Source organism: Cervus canadensis, chromosome 19, assembly GCF_019320065.1.
Source record: "Cervus canadensis isolate Bull #8, Minnesota chromosome 19, ASM1932006v1, whole genome shotgun sequence".
Taxonomy (NCBI): Eukaryota; Metazoa; Chordata; class Mammalia; order Artiodactyla; family Cervidae; genus Cervus; species Cervus canadensis.
Window position 1 is genome coordinate 28,440,637 of NC_057404.1, and position 17,584 is coordinate 28,458,220.

General features: G+C 39.7%; 1 protein-coding gene and 1 long non-coding RNA gene across 4 annotated transcripts in view; one reads left to right on the top strand and one right to left on the bottom strand.

Moving 5' to 3' along the window:
* Nucleotides 1-13,663, top strand: part of HERC3 (HECT and RLD domain containing E3 ubiquitin protein ligase 3) — a 133,565-nt gene extending 119,902 nt beyond the window's left edge. For all 3 annotated transcript variants that reach the window (XM_043438246.1, XM_043438248.1, XM_043438247.1), the window contains 3 exons: nucleotides 8,889-9,072; nucleotides 9,303-9,405; nucleotides 12,059-13,663. In XM_043438246.1, the coding sequence (XP_043294181.1) occupies nucleotides 8,889-9,072; nucleotides 9,303-9,405; nucleotides 12,059-12,267 (496 nt within the window). In that variant the 3' untranslated portion in view covers nucleotides 12,268-13,663. The remainder of the gene's footprint in view (nucleotides 1-8,888; nucleotides 9,073-9,302; nucleotides 9,406-12,058) is intronic.
* LOC122422046 lies at nucleotides 3,745-17,584 on the bottom strand. The gene is made up of 5 exons (XR_006263713.1): nucleotides 17,526-17,584; nucleotides 16,243-16,428; nucleotides 5,171-5,312; nucleotides 4,102-4,204; nucleotides 3,745-3,866 (listed from the first exon to the last, which is right to left on the bottom strand). It is a non-coding gene; the product is annotated as an uncharacterized LOC122422046 (long non-coding RNA).

Here is a 17,584-nt window from a genome sequence, read left to right on the forward strand (position 1 = left end):
GTCCCATGTTACTAATTCTTGATTCTCTGTTTACAGTTTTATGAAGCCATCAGGTTTTGCATTCGTGTTCTTTAATTTCTTACCCAGTTAGGCAGTATGATTTGAAAGTTACCAGAAACCTCTGATTGTCAAAAAATCCTTTCTATAAGTCTACTTGGAGATAAAGCATTTTTGTAAACCATCAGAGTAAAAGAGTAATTGTATATTGATGACAAAAGACTTTCAAAAAGCAGTTAAAGACTTGATTACAAAGCATTTGTCAAGGAAATTTGGTCATTTTTACACACTATTGGAATATTAAATTTTATTTATTTTCATTTGATTATACTAGCCATGTAATTTAACATATCAAATAAGCCCAATTAGTTTAATATTTCTCTCAAAAATGTTTCAGGGGCCCTCTGGAGCATCCCAAAGTTATCTACAGGTCAAAAGAACTTCATTTAGAAATCAATATGAGGAATTTTGTCAAAGATATCAAGAGTTTTTAAAACTCTTGGTCAAATAGAATTATAGGTCACTGTGAAATAATACTTGCCACTTAACCAAAGTGACAAAGATTCAAAGGCAAATATAGAAAGTTACAACAGATTACTTAAGAAGTAAAAAAAACTTCAAAATCTGTTATCAAAATTATACCAAAACTCCAAGAAATCTTTGTCCTCTTAACAGGGAGCCAAATTCTAGTTTTGCACCATCTTACCTTTAACATTGTAATTCATTAACTCAACTAAGTTTATTCTTATCTTAGCCAGTCCAGACCATGCACAAAACTCTTTTCTCTGTTTCTTTTTACATCATTCTATGACTTCCTTTTTTAACCTTTAGATTTCTTCCTATACTTTCTCCCTCTCTTTTTCTTTGAGAAATGGTATTGGAGCGTAGTTGATTTACAAGATGGTATTAGTTTCTGCTGTAAGCAAAGTGAGTCAGTTATACATATATGCAATCTTTTTTAGATTCTGTTGTCATGTAGGTCATTGCAGAGTATTGAGTAGAGTTTCCCGTGCCGTGCACTAGGTCCTTATTATTAATAGTTACCTATTTAAATATAGTAGTATTTATATGTCGATCCCAATCTCCCAATTTATCTTCCCCACTGGTAACCATAGGTTTGTTTTCTGTATCTCTGACTCAATATGTTTTGTAAATAAGTTAATTTGTGCCATGTTTCTAGATTCCACATATAAGCAATATCATATGATATTTTCTTTGTCTGACTGCTTCACTCAGTATGACAATCTCTGGGTCCATCCATGTTGCTGCAAACGGCATAAGTTCATTCTTTTTGATGACTAAGTAATATTCGTGTGTGTGTGTGTATGTGTGTATGTGTATGTATGTATGTGTGTGTATATGTGCGCACGTATATATGTATGTGTGTGTGTGTGTGTGTGTGTATATCTCACATCTTTTATCTATTCTCTGTCAATGGACATTTATTTTGCTTCCATGTCCTGACTGTTGTAAATAGTGCTGCACTGAACGTTGGGGTGCACGTATCTTTGTGAATTATGGTTTTCTCTGATATATACCCAGGAGTGGGGTTGCTGGATCATATGATAGCTCTATTTTTGTTTTTTTAAAGAACCTCTGTACTCCTTTTTCTCTTTCTTTTTAACCTCTCTTTAGGACAAATTACTCTCTTTTCCCTTAACAGAATGCATTTCTGTTCCTTGTAGCTTGTTTTTTTTCCTTGCATACAAAGATGTTTCTCTTATTAATTTTATTAGTTTTAATTACATATATTAACTAGAATTCTCAACTCTTAATTTCTAGTGAAAACTAAGAAATAAGCAGTTTTAGACTTTTAGCATTCTGTAGACTGACAAACTTATGAATACTGTTTGTAATTTCTTTTTTAAAAAAAAGTGCTTTCTTATAGAAAATGTCTCCATGTGGCACCAAGCATATTTATTAATAGTCCTGAATATCTTTATTTTCTCTGTACAAGGAAATCTATGTTCAGTAATTAATGTTTCAGTATCTGATTTTATTTTGGAATGAATTAGATATTCAATGAACTTTCATCATTTAACATAATTTAGCAAAACTCTAAAGTTTCAAGTAACCAAATATTTGGAGAAACTCTTTTTCAGTAAACATACCATAAAAAACAAGGGTTCTCTGGTGGCTCAGTAGTAAAGAATCCACCTGCCAATGCAGGAGATGTGGGTTTAATCCCTGGGTTGGGAAGATCCCCTGGAGAAGGAAAGGGCATCTCACTGTAGTATTCTTGCCTTGAAAATCCCGTGGACAGAGGAGCCTGGCAGGCTACACCCCATGGGATTGCAAAGAGTCAGACATGACTTAACAACTAACAACAGACCATAAAGTATAATTATTCCTAAAGTGACCTAAAAACTGTCATCTCATTTACAGTTAATTTACTTATAAAAATTCCATAATATACCAGGTTATTTTTCTTGCTGACAAATTTTATAATGGAAATGAGATCTTAGATGACTTTTAGTAAACCTCGGTACAAGTATTACTCTTAATGTTGATGACTTTAAAGAGTCTGTATTAATTAAACTAGCAAACTTAAACTAAGTTTAGTACTGAATATTAACTTAAAACTAAATATTTACCAGATCATGTGACCTGAAATTCATTTGGATTAATTTCTCCTATATTTTTGAGACTTTATGTAGATGCTTAATTTCCTTTAAGTCAACTAAGTAGAGAGCTCTTTTACAAATTAATTTTGGCAATACCATTCAGAAGTAGAGACATTTATCTATAATGTACACACAGACATATAGATAGATATAATCAGAGATCTCATAGCTTCATTTTAAAACTTAGTCATGAATCAAGTATTACAATATTAAACTCACTAGTTTATAAATAACAGTTGGAATAAGTTTAAGTTGCTTGGGTTGAATATTTATTTATTTGTCTGTGCTGATTCTAAGCTGCAGCACACAGGGTCTTCAATCTTCACTTTGGCATGTGGAATCTTTACTTGTGGCACAGGAACTCTTAGTTGTGGCATGTGGGATCTAGTTCCCTAACCGGGGATCAAACCCAGGCCCCCTGCATTCATAGTTCAGAGTCTTACAGTGGACCACCAGGGAAGTCCCTTGCTTGGATTTTAAAGGCCTATTTCCCCGCCTCAGTCCCAGGAATTAGAGATGGTTTAAATAAGAGTAAGGGAAGAATTCTTGAGCATTCTGGTAGAACCTGTATATCTCAAAGATGCAAGGAGAAAAATGCAGATTCCTCCTAGAAGGAGTTTGTGCCCTTAGAATTTTGAAAAGATGTTTCATCAAGGTGGCTTTCTCTAACTGCTTATGCAGAAACCGGTTTTGGAATGTCAAAAAGAGCTGCACCTTGGCCATTTCAGAGAGGATTTCCTTAGTTCCTAGTTAAGTACTTAAAAGTATAAGTTCTATACATATGTAAACCTAATTTGGGGTATTAGTCAGGGGTCATCTGACACCCCATTTTCTTCTGTTTAGGAGGCTCTTTCTCATTTGAAAGTTGGTTTATCAGAGTAAAATCACTATTGAAAACTGTGGTGGGCCAATGTGTGGTTTATGGGCTTAATTCTTCTAAGTGTCACCCTAGAGTCGTTTCATCTCTTCTGTGTGTCTTGTTTTCTCCTGCTGGCAGTCTAAAACTGGTGTGGGTGCTCTGAGCACTGAATGGCCAATTTTTATATATGTGTCTCTGGGTTAATGAATTTGTAAATTAATGAGTGGGTTTCCCTAGAGACTGCTGCACACTATGAGGACTTGCCTCTGCCACAACTCAAGTTCCTCAGTTGCCTGAGAAAGTTGTAACTGGCCAGGAAGAGCTGTGTCCCTTACGTTTGGAGCTGAAGGCTCTCATATGGTGTCTTCACTTTTATCCAAGAAATTCTGTTAAGATAGAACAGAAAAGACATCAGATGATGTCTTGAGGAAATCAAAGATGACAGGAAATCAAAGATGATTTGAGGAAAGACATCAGATCAACCTCCTACCTAAGCACCACTGGGCACTTTCTCAATATCTTACAAATGAAAAGTCGGTTACCTTTCTTACTTACTACTGAATAAAACTCAAGATCGTCAAGCAAGACAAGAGACACTCAGCCAAATTTGTCTAGACTCACCAGGAAGGTGGACAGACACAAGGGCCCTTGCTAGTGCCTTGGAGAGTTCAGATGAAGGAGAAAAGTCTGCACTGGGTCCATTCATGGTTTCTGCAACTGCTGACTGAAATAAAAAATGCACAGTATGAGAGAGATGATTTTTTAATTTATTCAGGGGCCTTTGTTCTTGCTGTTCAGTGGCTAAACTGGGTCCAGCTCTTGCGACCCAGTGGACTGCAGCACCCCAGGCTCCTCTGTCCTCCACTGTCTCCCAGAATTACTCAAATTCATGTCCATTGAGTTGGTGATACTATCTAACCATCTTATTATCCTCTGCCACCCCCTTCTCCTTTTGCTTTCAATCTTTTCCAGCATCAGGGTCTTTTCCAATGAGTAGGCTCTTTGCATCAAGTGGCCAAAATATTGGAGCTTCAGCTTTAGCAATAGTTCTTCTAATGAATAGTCCAGGTTGATTTCCTTTAGGATTGGCTGGTTTGATCTCCTTGCTGTTCAGGGGACTCTTTAAGACTCTTTGCTAGAACCACATTTGAAAGCATCAGTTCTTCTTTATGGTCCACTCAGACTTTATGCTCAACCTTCTTTATGGTCCACTCACATCTGTACATGACTACTGGAAAAACCATAGCTTTGACTATAAGGCCCTCAGTGGCCTTACTTAGTACTATAGCCTGTGAGACTGCCTCTTAGATAGTTCTGAGGAACTGCTCCTAAGAGGTAGAGAAAGAGCCAATATATGTAATTTTTTTTTTTTTTTGGACTGGGAAATACATATAGTCAAACGTACATCTTGGTGAAAGAGTTCTAATCACACACAAAAGAATCAAGTATCTCGAGTAAGTGATTTTAGTGCTTATTTATGTATAGGAAGAATCAAGAATCTGGTGTCACTGAAATTCTTCCTGACATGTATCATAACTATTTTGGGACCAAAAAACAGAATACTTAATCTTGTTTTTTATCCTGTATTATAGGGGCTACCCATTCCAGTATTCTGGCCTAGAGAATTTCATGGACTGTATAGTCCATGGGGTCGCAAAGAGTCGGACATGACTGAGCAACTTTCACTTACTTTCTTTCATTCCTTTCAGTGACTGCATTGGCTTATGACTTGATACTTGTAGAACTGGAAGGCAGGCAACATTCTTTGTTTTACAGGCTTTATCTTTGTCAGGAAAGCAGTACATTGTCTGCATTGTGAGAACTTTCAGCATCTGTAGTTAAGATGTACAATATTTTTACATTAGTGGCTTTTATTTTTTTAGTGGCTTTTATTTAAAAAACTGAACATTTACTCCATTTTAAAGATGAGAAAAGAGCAGCTTAGTAACTAGATAAAGGACATGGCAGACCCTAAATTTATACCCCTTGTCTACTCCACCATCCACTGTATTATATGCCTATTGTCAGTGTTTTGTGCTGGTCTCGGCCTATCACTAATCAATGTTGTGACTGAACCAGCCCTTGTGGTTATGATTATGACTGCAAAATGCCCTTCAGAAATAATTATGAGGACACTTTGGGGAAAAAAAAAGTTTATTACTTCAAGACCTGGAAATTGCATAGCCTACCGGGGCCACATAATAAGGTTGGGTTGGGGCTGGTGCAGAGAAAGTGAGTGTGAGTGAGAGTCTGGGGTTCTACTTTCATTGAGGTTGACAGTGAGGGCCTAGGGTTTCATGGGCTCATACTTCTTTTTTAAAATATGTATTTTGCTGTGCTGGGTGTAGTTGTGGCACATGGGACCTTTAGTTGTAGCATGCAAACTCTTAGTTGCAACATGTGGGATCTAGTTCCCTGACCAGGGGTTGAACCCACGCCTCCTGCAGTGGGAGTGAACAGTTCAAGCCATCGGACCACTGTGGAAGTCCCTTCTGGGCTTATTCTTTATTTATAAATTTAAAACATAAGAGGAGGAACTTAATGTGTGGGAGGAGAAAAAAGCGAGTGGCCTAAATGGTCAGTTATCAAAATCAACCAAAATGTTTGAACCAAAGAACTTCAGTGGGTGGGCAGCCTGGCTGTTCATGTTTTCTGGTTGTGTGGCTGGCAATGTGTTTATTCTCCATAGCTATCTTTGAAGTTGATGCTTTCACAGTAAAAGCACTTGCATTCCAAAATGGGAAAAAAATAAACTGTTAGGGCTCACACAACAGTTATTGGTGTAGGTTGTTTAGTTTTTGGTGACTGGATATGCCTGGAGGAAACACAAGATGTTCACATTGTAGTTCTGTGAAGTGTAGTATCACAGAGGAGGAGACGTGGCAAGTATCTATCTTCATAGTGTCAGTTTTTTTAATTTTTAGAAAAAGACATAAATAATAGAAAAGCACAAAACTAATGTGACAGACATCTTTGTATCTGTGATCCACAGTAAACACAGATAGTATATGCTTCAGATTTTTTTAAAAAAAGATTCCTGAAACCATTGACATTCTTGCTGTATATCCTCTTAATCCTACTCCTCTCTTCTCACCCTCCTTTTCCACATAGACAAACTCTTACAAATTTTATGCATATTCTTTCATGTTTTTATATTTTTTTGTTTTTATATTTTTATAATGTGTTTTAAGACAAAAATCTTTTTACATTAATGCTTTTATTAAACACATTTTACATGTACATTATATATAATTTCATACACCTAAACAAAATCTCCTAGCCATAAACAATATAATAATCACTAACATTTACAAAGCAGCCCCAGTTCTAAAAACTTTATATTATTAACTCATTTAATTTTTATAATAGTCCGATTAGTTATGTTCTCTTATTCTCCCCATTTTACTGATGAAAAGAATGAGGCACAGAGAGATTAAATAACTTGCCCAAGGATCATCAGCCATAATTGGCAAAGCCACTGTCTGGCTCTATAGATAGAAATGTTTTAAGTGTTAAAAGACAACTTGCAAGTGCTAAGTGCTATTATATTGTAGTTAGCATTCAGAAACTTAGTTTTCACTCAGCATTGTTTTCGAGATTCTATTCCTTTGGATAATTATAGATTTAATTGATTCTGTTAACCTGGCTTCCCAGGTGGCGCTAATGGTAAAGAACCCACCTGCCAATGCAGGAGATGTAAGAGACGCGGCTTGGGAAGATCCGCTGGAGAAGGGCATGGCAACCCACTCCAGTATTGTTGCCTGGAGAAATCCTGTGGACAGAGGAACCTGATGGGTTACAGTCCATGGGGTTGCAAAGAGTTGCACATGACTGAAGTGACTTAGCACGCATGCACAATTCCATTAGAGTGCTATTATGCTTTATGGTTTCCATCATATGACTTGGTTTTTCTTTGTCCATACTGGATATTTAATTTTGTTTCTCCGAATTCTCTGTATTACAAGAAAATGTTGCAATGAACACCCCTGTACGTGTCTTCTTGTGCAGTCATGTGAAGAGTCCCTTTGGGATACCACCTGGTAGTAGGGTAGCTGGGTTAAAGGGTGTTAACAATTTCAACTTTTCTAGATTGGCAACTGTTTCTCCCAGGTGCCTCAGTTCACAGTTCACGTCCTCACTAATCAGAGGTGGAATATCCATACAGACAATGGCCAGACCATATATAAAAATATGAGAACTCTGACAGAGAAAGACAAATATCATATGATATCACTTATATGTGAAGTCTAAAAAAATGATATAAATAAAAAGGAAATAGACTCACAGGCATAGAAAACAAACTTATGGTTACCAAAGGGGATGGTGGGGGGAAGATAAATTAGGAGTTTGGGATTAACATACACACTACTATATATTGGGTTGGCCAAAAGTTTGAGTTTTTCTGTAACATCTTTATGTACACCTGAAACTAACACAACATTCAAAATTAACTGTATTTCAGTTTTTTTTTTTAACGGCTAAAAAAAAATCACAAACAGCCAAAAAAAACCAAACCGAACCAGAACTCTGACCTGCAACCTATAGAAGCCTGCCCAGAAAACTAACTCCTTACCTACAATAAGCAGCCCAGGAAGCCAGCTTGCTGTGAGTCAGGCTTACAGGAAGCTATTGTCTTTTTTTTTTTTTTTTTAAAGCTATTGTCTTAATCTGGCTTCCTTGGTGGCTCAGATGGTAAAGAATCCTCCTGTAATGTGAGAAACCTGGGTTTGATCCCTGGGTTGGGAAGATATCGTGGGGAAAGGCATGGTAACCCACTCCAGTATTCTTGTCGGGAGAACCCCCATGGACAGAGGAGCCTGGAGGGTTACAGTCCCAAAGAGTTGGACAGGACCCAGTGACTAAGCACAGCACAGCATTGTCTTAATTAGCATTTGAATAATCGTTAGTGAGATAGAGCCATTGTATAAGACAGTTCTTTCCAGAGGTGATTAAGGGATTTAGCTTGAGGCTTTAGGAAATTACCTTTAAAGTAGGGGAGGATACAAATGTAGGTGGGTTTAGCTTTGTTAATTTCTGAAAAGAAAGGAAGTAGTCTAGAACCATTATCTTAGACTTTTAAGCAGAAAAAGTCTTTTCTGAACTAAATTATGTAGGATCATAAACGAGATGAAAACTGGAGCACCTCAGGAAAAATAAAATCAATATTATGGATCCACCTACCTGCCACCCTCCCCTTCCTTCCTGTCTCCCCTACCCCCAGATCACCTGAGAGTCACTGCTGGAATCCTAGGGCTGGGTGGTAACCTACTGGGTGCTGTAGGATGCCTCCTGCTGAGAGAACTTGGTGAGGATTTTTCATCTCTCTCAACCTCGGTGTAGAAGGGGAGCTTGATAAATTCCACAGATCTTTGGGCTAAATGTATTCTAATTCTTTGGTCTCCTGGCAGGCAGGAATTTGTGGACGCTTATGTGAATTATGTCTTCCAAATCTCAGTTCATGAGTGGTACACAGCTTTCTCCAGCGGCTTCCTAAAGGTGTGTGGTGGCAAGGTGCTAGAGCTCTTCCAGCCTTCAGAACTGAGGGCCATGATGGTGGGGAACAGCAGCTACAACTGGGAGGAGCTGGAAGAGGTAAGCCTAGAAGATGCAGTCTTTTACTTCTGAGTGAGTAGCAGTGGTCTGGGCAGGAATACCCAGACCTTGGTCTCTTTCTGGGTGATCTGTGATTAAGTAGGATTTGGAGGTCTCCTTCATCTCGGTGTTTATTTCTTACTCTCCAGTGCAAATGGTATACAGATGTCCACTTGTAACATTCTGCTTCTGGAAGATAATTTTTTTTCCTTTTTGTCTCTTTTGGGCAGACTGCCATTTACAAGGGTGATTACTCAGCCACACATCCCACCGTGAAACTATTCTGGGAAACATTTCATGAGTTCCCATTGGAAAAGAAGAAGAAGTTTCTGTGTAAGTATCAATAATGTCCATATGGTATTTGTCCACATTTTGGTTTTCTGTTTGGTATAGGATGGTATACTACATGGGTGAAGTTCAACTCTTTTAAATGGTAAAGGGTAAGCGTGCTCACTCATTCAGTTGTGTCCGACTCTTTGTGACCCCATGAACTGTATAGCCTACCAGGCTCCTCTGTCCATGGGATTTTCCAGGCAAGAATACTGGAGTGGCTTGCCATTTCCTTTTCCAGGGAAAGGCTAAGTAAGGAAATATATTTACACTTTTTGTCTTAGTGATGTCTCAGGCACAGTAGAGGTTGTTAATCTTTATTTGTTGCTTAATAGGATGGGTTGAATGAAAGGAAGAAAAGCATTTCACTTCTTTTTATTGCTCTAGAAATACTAGGTATTTTATATGTGATTCCTTGAAGTATTACATTGATGAAATCAAATTGTTTGGATTAACCTCCCTTCTCTCTCTAGCCTCTTTTTTTTTTTCTTTTTACATTTTTATTGCACAGTGATTGTTTCTTTCTTTCTTTTTTTTTTTTTTACTGTCTCCTAAGGTTTTTTTTTTTATTTTTTTATTTTTTATTAGTTGGAGGCTAATTACTTCACATCTAGCCTCTTAAAAATATTAAAGTGTCCACTCTCAGTGTAACTGGGCAGATGTGATTTATAATAGCTTTATTGAGATTTAATTCACACACACATACTAAATAAGTTAAAGTGTATAATTCAGTGGTTTTTAGTATACTCACAGTTGTGAAACTATCAATTAGTTTTAGAATATGTGTATCACCCCGAGAAGAAACAGTGTACCCGTTAGCAATCATTCCCAATTTTCTCCGAGCTTCCCACCCCTTATTAATCTGCTGTCTCTATGGATTCCCCTGTGCTGGACATTTCATATAAATGAAATCATACAATAAGTGGTCCTTTGTGACTGGCTGGATGACATTTGAGAATGGTAATACATTCAGAAAGGAAAATGAAATTGAGCCTCTTAAAAATAGTAGAAATCTTTGTGTCATTCTGTAATCAGGATCATAAGTTAGCCAGTGAATAGTATAAAATTTAAAAATAGAATTTGAAAGGCAGTCTCTTTTGCTTTATAAGAATAAGCATATATTAGTATTAATGCAAGATTTACCCCCAGATTCTACTGCTCACAGGGAGTAAAGATGAGAGGAAGTAGAGATCTTACAGACGAATTCCTTTAAAAAATCCCTGCTTCCCCTCTGCCCAGTTACCTGGGCTCTTGAGAAACAGTGGCATGTGAGCCAAGTGACAGGATAAGATTGCCAGTGGAGCTTGTAGAGCTGTGACAAGAGCTATGACAATCGAGAAGAGCCTGATCTTGGTCTGCGGGTTTCCTTTAAATAAAACATTTTTCTGTTCAGAGACCTTTAGACTTTCATAAATCTATTATTAGACTCTGTAGTCTAATAATAATAGACTTTATTAGACTATATTTATTATAGTCTTTATTAGACTCTATAGATTTGACAAGAATGTTTATATATATCACAGCCTTAGGTAGTGGCAGGTTATTTGAAAGTGCTCCTTAACTAATGATATCATTGTAGATTTTCTAGCAGTTCAACAAAGAAGATTATCTGGTGCTGGAAAACTGGAAAAGACAGAAGGGTTGGTCTCTTTTTCCTAAGTTACAGTGTGTTGCAAGAGTGAAATACCTCATACACTGCTGGTGCCAGATCTCCCGGTTTAAGGGAAAGGCAAGCAAACAGATCCCAAATGGAAATTCACCAGCAAAGGGGGTAGAAGCAGACACTTGAGGGGAGAGGAGACCCTGAGGCCACATAGACTATCATCTTCTTCCTGGTTTCCCTGAGGTCAGCTCTTTTCCTCTGGCAGCAATCCCCTTCCTCTCTGATTTTGTGAAGGCTGATAACATTTATGAGAACACACATTTGATGGAGGCCATTTTAAGGGAAGAGTGATTTTTAAAAACTTTTCATTGGAATATAATCGCTTTACAAGGGCATATTGGTTTCTGCTATACAACAAAGTGAACCAGCTATGTACGTACACATGTAGCCCCTCCCTCACCCCTCTGGGTCATCGCAGAGCTTTGAGCTGAGAGCCCTGCGCCTTACGGCAGGCTCCCACTAGCTGTCTATTTTACACATGGTAAACGTGTAAATCCTAATCTCCCAGTTCGTCCCACCTCCCCCACCCTTACCCCCATATCCACATGTCCATTCTCTGCATCTCTAGCCCTGCCTTGGAATTAAGTTCGTCTCTACCATTTTTCTAGATACCACATATGTGCGTTAATATACGATCTTTGTTTCTCTTTCTGACATACTTCACTCTGTCTGACAGACTAGGTCCGAGGTCATTTTTTTATGTGAGGGCATTTTTGAGCATTTTTTCACTGGGTGCATTCTTTGTGTCAGCATATAATTAGGGTCTGAAATTAGCCAATGAAAAGTATAGACTTCTAAGTCCATATGAAACCTAAAGAACAGAATTTGAAGTCAATCTCCAGCTCTGTAAGAGTGAGCAGATTTAATATTAATATAAATCGCACATAAAAGTGGTTGCACTTCACACACAAGCCACAGGGTGTCACTCCTTCCCTTCGGTACTTCCCAGGGCACATCTGCGTAGCTGGTAATTCCCCTTTGCTTTCTCCACAGTGTTCCTGACGGGCAGTGATCGCATTCCCATCTATGGCATGGCCAGCCTGCAGATCGTCATCCAGTCCACAGCCAGCGGAGAGGAGTACCTGCCTGTGGCCCACACTTGCTACAACCTTCTTGACCTCCCTAAGTACAGCAGCAAAGAGGTCCTGCGGGCGCGGCTCACTCAGGCCCTCGACAACTACGAGGGGTTCAGTTTGGCCTGAGAACCCCAGCTTGCCCTAGATTTCCCTTCCTTCCTCAACAGCCACAGTGAGGCCCATACAGAAAATCATAGGGAGTGAGTTCTATTTTTTTTACTGTATAGCAGGTTGGAACTTTTGAATCCCGAACCTGAACCAAACTCCCCAGTGTTCCTTGCACTTGTGACTATGTTGCACTCTACTGGATAAAGGGCAGTAGATTTTTAAATTATTTCCCAAATCTTCCAGCCCTGATCTTTCCTCCTAACACTTCCTTGTCCTTCTTCTGACTTCTCATTCCTCTGCAAGAATGATTTGACTGACCCATCCTTTCTCTCCTGCACATGTAGAACATCTTTCTCTGCAGCCTTGGAAATGCTCCTGGCTTGTTGCAGCCCAACCCTCAGGACTAAGGAGGAAAGGACTACTTCAGAAATTCCCAAGCCCAACAAGCTGAGTGTGGGTCCATGACTTTGGCAGAACTCTTGAGAATTTATGGGAGCCTTTAACAAACATGCCTTGTTGTTTTGTTTTGTTTTTTTAAAGTTCTCGAGGGCCTAGCTGCCTTCCTGTGGCTCTGCCTGTTCCTGGCCCTCCTCAAGGCTGTGCAAAGCTGCTTAGCTTTGTAGCTGAGCCGAACTTTGTCTGGTTGCTCCGCCAAGCCCTTCTGACAAAAAGATGAGGTAACAGGTCCCCACCCTCTTCCATCATTTTGCTTTTGGAGCAAGTTGCATTAATTTTTTAAGGAGTATTTTCTCTTAGAAAAGTAGAAAAAATAAATTTCTTGCCTCTTTCTATAACTCTTACTTTTCATCTCCACCACTTTCTTTCCTCCCCACCTGCTACTTTTCATCACTTTCTGTTACCTAACTTAATGCTCCCTTCCTTTCCTTCTAGTAGATGCATGCAGTCTATTTTAGTTTTTATTTATATTTAAATTGCAAATATTTCTATTCAGATTTTTCCCCCCTCTTCCCTAATTGCTAAGACTTAAGGATATTCTTTATTATGGGACTTTTGTTTAATGCATTTGAAATGTTTGTTTACAATGGGATTTTAGGGATTGTGTTTGAAGCAAATATATGTATTTAAAAAATCACAACACGCTGAACCTTCTTCATGAGATAAGAAAATTCTATATGAGCAAAGAATCCATGTCAGCCTAACTTTAAATTACTAGTCACTAGAGAAGAGACTTATTTATATAAAATGAAGTATTTATGAACCATGAGACAGCATCAAATCTCAATGAAGGACTGTAGATTTTTGCTTTTTCTTTTTAAAACTTATTCCAATTGGTAGTTTTTCAGTCTTTATAATACAGGATTTAAAAAAAGATATACAGTTATACGAAATGTTTATTTTCTATGTGTGTGCATATAGTTCAATATTATGCAATAAATTTGGTGTTTTAATGTAACCAGAACTATTTCTTCTTGTACTTGCAGAATGGGTAGCTTACTTTCAGTAGAAGAATTAAGTCATCTCTCCACATCATCTAATAGAAGGTCAGATGTGGTTCCTGCCACAGAGGGGAGCTGACTGCTGGGAAAATGAAAACAGGGTAGGGGTAGCTGATGGCATTAAGGCTGGATGAGATTTCTGAAGGTTATGGGTGAAAAGGCATTCTGCATGGAGGGGAATGCCTTAGCAAGAGCTTGAATATGGGGGCATATTTAGGAAAGGGCCAGGAACAACTTGAAGGGCACATCAGAGGAAATAGAATAGTGGTAAATAAGACTGGGGAGAAAGAAGGTAAGTTTGGCACTGAGGGACCAGGCAAAGCCTTGGACCTTGAAAATGTTCAGAAGCTTGGGGGTAGGGAGAGGAGGAGTGATATGACTTGACCCTGGTTTTAAAGAAAATGTGAAAAAAAAAAAAAGAAAACGTGAATGGAGGGTACATGTGGAAGAATGGAGTGGGAAGGACAGAACAGAAAGACTGCATCTGAGAGCATTGGGGGTGTGGACAGGAGAGATGGGCGTCTTGTGGGAAAAGGAGAAACTAAAGGTGAATGTAAGGCTTATTAACCTAATGGCTGATGCTAATTAGCTCACTTAGAGAAAAGTTTTTTTGCTGTGTGTAAGTTTTAAAAACAATTACCATGTATTGTTTTACCAGGCTTAATAGACAATTTAAAAGTGGTAGAGAATAATAGCTTTCAACAAACATTTAGTAGCATACATAAGTGCTTAATTTAAGGGACAGAAAAGTCTGTTACATTTAATTTTGAATGGAGATAGCCAAGTTATTTTAAATTTGGGGGCCTCAGAATTCTTTTTCCATGAAATAAGGAGACTAGACCAGATAATTTCTAAGGTCCCTTTGAGCTCTAAAATTGCATTATCAAGAGCAGTGCCTACATATTGAGATGTTCAGTAAATTCTAAATCTTTGTTGCATAAACGAAATTCTGTGTTGCTTTTTCTAAAAACTTTTTTTTTTTCTGGCATATTTTCCTCTTTTCCCCTTTATCAAGTATTGCTTTAGAACACTTTTTAGGTAGGCATTTCTAGATATACCTACCTTTTCTGAAAACATTAGGAAGCTTCTTCACTGTTTTCAGAAATGTACAATTTAATGGAAAAGTCTCATTAAAACAAGGCAACTTTTGGTAGGTGGGATCGATGGCAGTGTAACCAGGCAGTTTAGCCAATTCTGATAACTCTGTCTCCATGTGAAGCCTTTTTTGATGACTAGAATGGTTCTCTATTAATTATCCTAGAGAGCCAACCAACTACAGGCTGCAGGCTAAAATGGGTTCTACATTTGAAAAGAGTTGGGACAAAAAGATATGTAACAGCAATTACGGGTCTACAAAGCCTAACCCCAACCTTCTGAGATGGGCTTCCCTGGTGGCTCAGAGGTTAAAGCATCTGCCTGCAATGCGGGAGACCTGGGTTCGATCCCTGGATCAGGGATCAGGAAAGATCCCCTGGAGAAGGAAATGGCAACCCACTCCAGTATTCTTGCCTGGAGAATCCCATGGACGGAGGAGCCTGGTGGGCTACAGTCCATGGGGTCACAAAGAGTCAGACACGACTGAGCGACTTCACTTTGAGACGAGACTTGGAGGAACCACGATAAAACCGTGGATAACTGACTAAAGTCTTAGGAGGAACTTGGTCACAGTTGATGTTAAATTGAGAGAACAAGTGTCTGGGACTTTTCTGCCACTGGTGTAAGAAAATCAAGCTTTGTCTAAGATTAACCCAACAAATATGCACCCAGGTTTTTACTGTAATAAAAATTATCATGTATTGGTTGTGTGCCAGACCCTGCAGCAAGCATTATCTATGCACTATTCAGTTTAAATGCCACCACTGCCCTCCTGGCTCTACCACTTACTAGCTATATGGCCTTGGGCAAGTATCTTAACCTCTCTGTATCTCATTTTCTTATTTAAAATGGGAATAAAAATAGTGCCTTTCTCATGGAGTTATAATGAGAATTAAATGAATTAATTAATGGAAAGCACAAAGAACAGTGCCTAGCACATAACAAGGTCTCAGTAAGTATAATTACCATTCTGATTTCACATAAAAAAATGAATGTTTAGAGAAAATAACTTGCTTTCTGTTAAACTAGTAGTATGTGGACTTGTGATCTGTATTATGCCCAGCTGTTACGGGTGGGAAGCAAAATTTAACTAGAGATAGATAGCTAGAGAGATAATGATGTGGCAGGTAACTTTGCTGAGCATCTATCTGCAGAGATATCCTGTGCTTTGTTTTCCTGCCACTGTGTAGTTCAGAAAGGCACGTCTATGATCATAGGATTAAAATACTGATAGGGTGTGCCGTTCCTATGTCATCTGCAGTGGGTCCCACTGGAGCTGGTGTCTCTTGGCATTGAGTAGTCAGCCTAGGATTTAACTTCTCCCAGACGATAGTTTGGAATGATGGTCAAATAGTAGATTCCAAGTTGGTAAACATGTAGAGATACTAGGAGAGTGGTGTGCCTGGTGAGGGTACTGAGCTTTATGCCCATTCCCACATACCTTGCTCTATGTATCTCTTCTCTCTGACTGTTCCTGAGTTGCAGGACTGGAGGAGATGCCACCAAAATGCAGTGCAGGATCCCTAACCGCCATTGTTCCACAGAAATCAACATGTAGACATCTATCCATGAACTTAAACAGCTCTGGAGTCTGCTTAAACTTCAGCAATGCAGTTGAACATCAAACCTGAGAATAACCCCACAGAAAGGGGAAGACAGCTTCATTCTTTCTGCATCTTCCCATCCCCAAAGCCAGCAGTGCTCAGCGCCAAGAGGGAGCTTCTAGCTAGAAAGGGGGAGTGGGGTGAGTGACCAGCTTCCCCAGCCTTTTGGGTCACCTCATGAAGGTCCCCACTTTAGTTTCATGTTACTCAGAGACTGGCAAAGCTGAGATACTGAGAGATGTGGCTAGGAACAAGAAAAAAAAGCAGGGGCTCCCAGAAGCAGGCACATAGCAGGAGCGACTGGAGTGCCCAGCCACCTGCCCCACAGATATTCCAGCAGCTTTCACCACTGAAGAAACCAAGAGACAGCACAACCACCATGGACTCCACAGGCATTTGCATTCACTGACATCAGCCCCTGAGTCCCTTCCTATTTTCTCCCCAGCCTGCCCCACTCTGGCCCCTGCTAGAGCCCAGGGACCTCACCAGCAGCTGGTCCAGGCCTCTATGTGAGTACACGGCAGCAGCCTAGATGCTCTATCACTGTGTGTGTACTTGGGGCTAGCTCCTCCAGCTGTGCACTTGTCCACTGCCAGCTTGATTCCTGTCACTGGAGGCAACTCCCTTGCTGCATACACACCCGGGGAAGACTGTGCCGCCATGGGAGAACATGCAGACATCCAGGGACCCTTGCAGCTGCCAGGGTGCTCACAGTGGGCCCTGGCCCTTCCTGCCTGTCCTGGCACCCAATACTAGGTGTGTGTCTATGACTGGCCCCTGCCACTACATAGGCGTCTAGAGCTGACCCCCACAGTTGTGTGCGTGTACACCACTGCTTCCACTCGCCACCACCGGTCCTGCTCCTTGGACCTAGGGGTGCTGCTGAGGACCCTAACAGCCATTGCAGCCTTTGTGGACTCCCTGCAGCATTCATCAAGGACCACTCAGTTGTTGATGCTATAGATGTCGGCAACCTGAACCAAAGAGATCACCACCATGACCCTGCCCCGCTCCTGGACCCAATGCCATCACATGACCTTGTTACCCTGCACCCCTGACCTGGGGTCACAGTGTGTTCTGCTCCTCCCCAACCCTTCCAGGTGTGAAAGTCTTCACTTACCAAAATCAATCCATAATGTCTGGAAGAGGAGGTGACTGCTTCGTCAAAGGCACAAGACA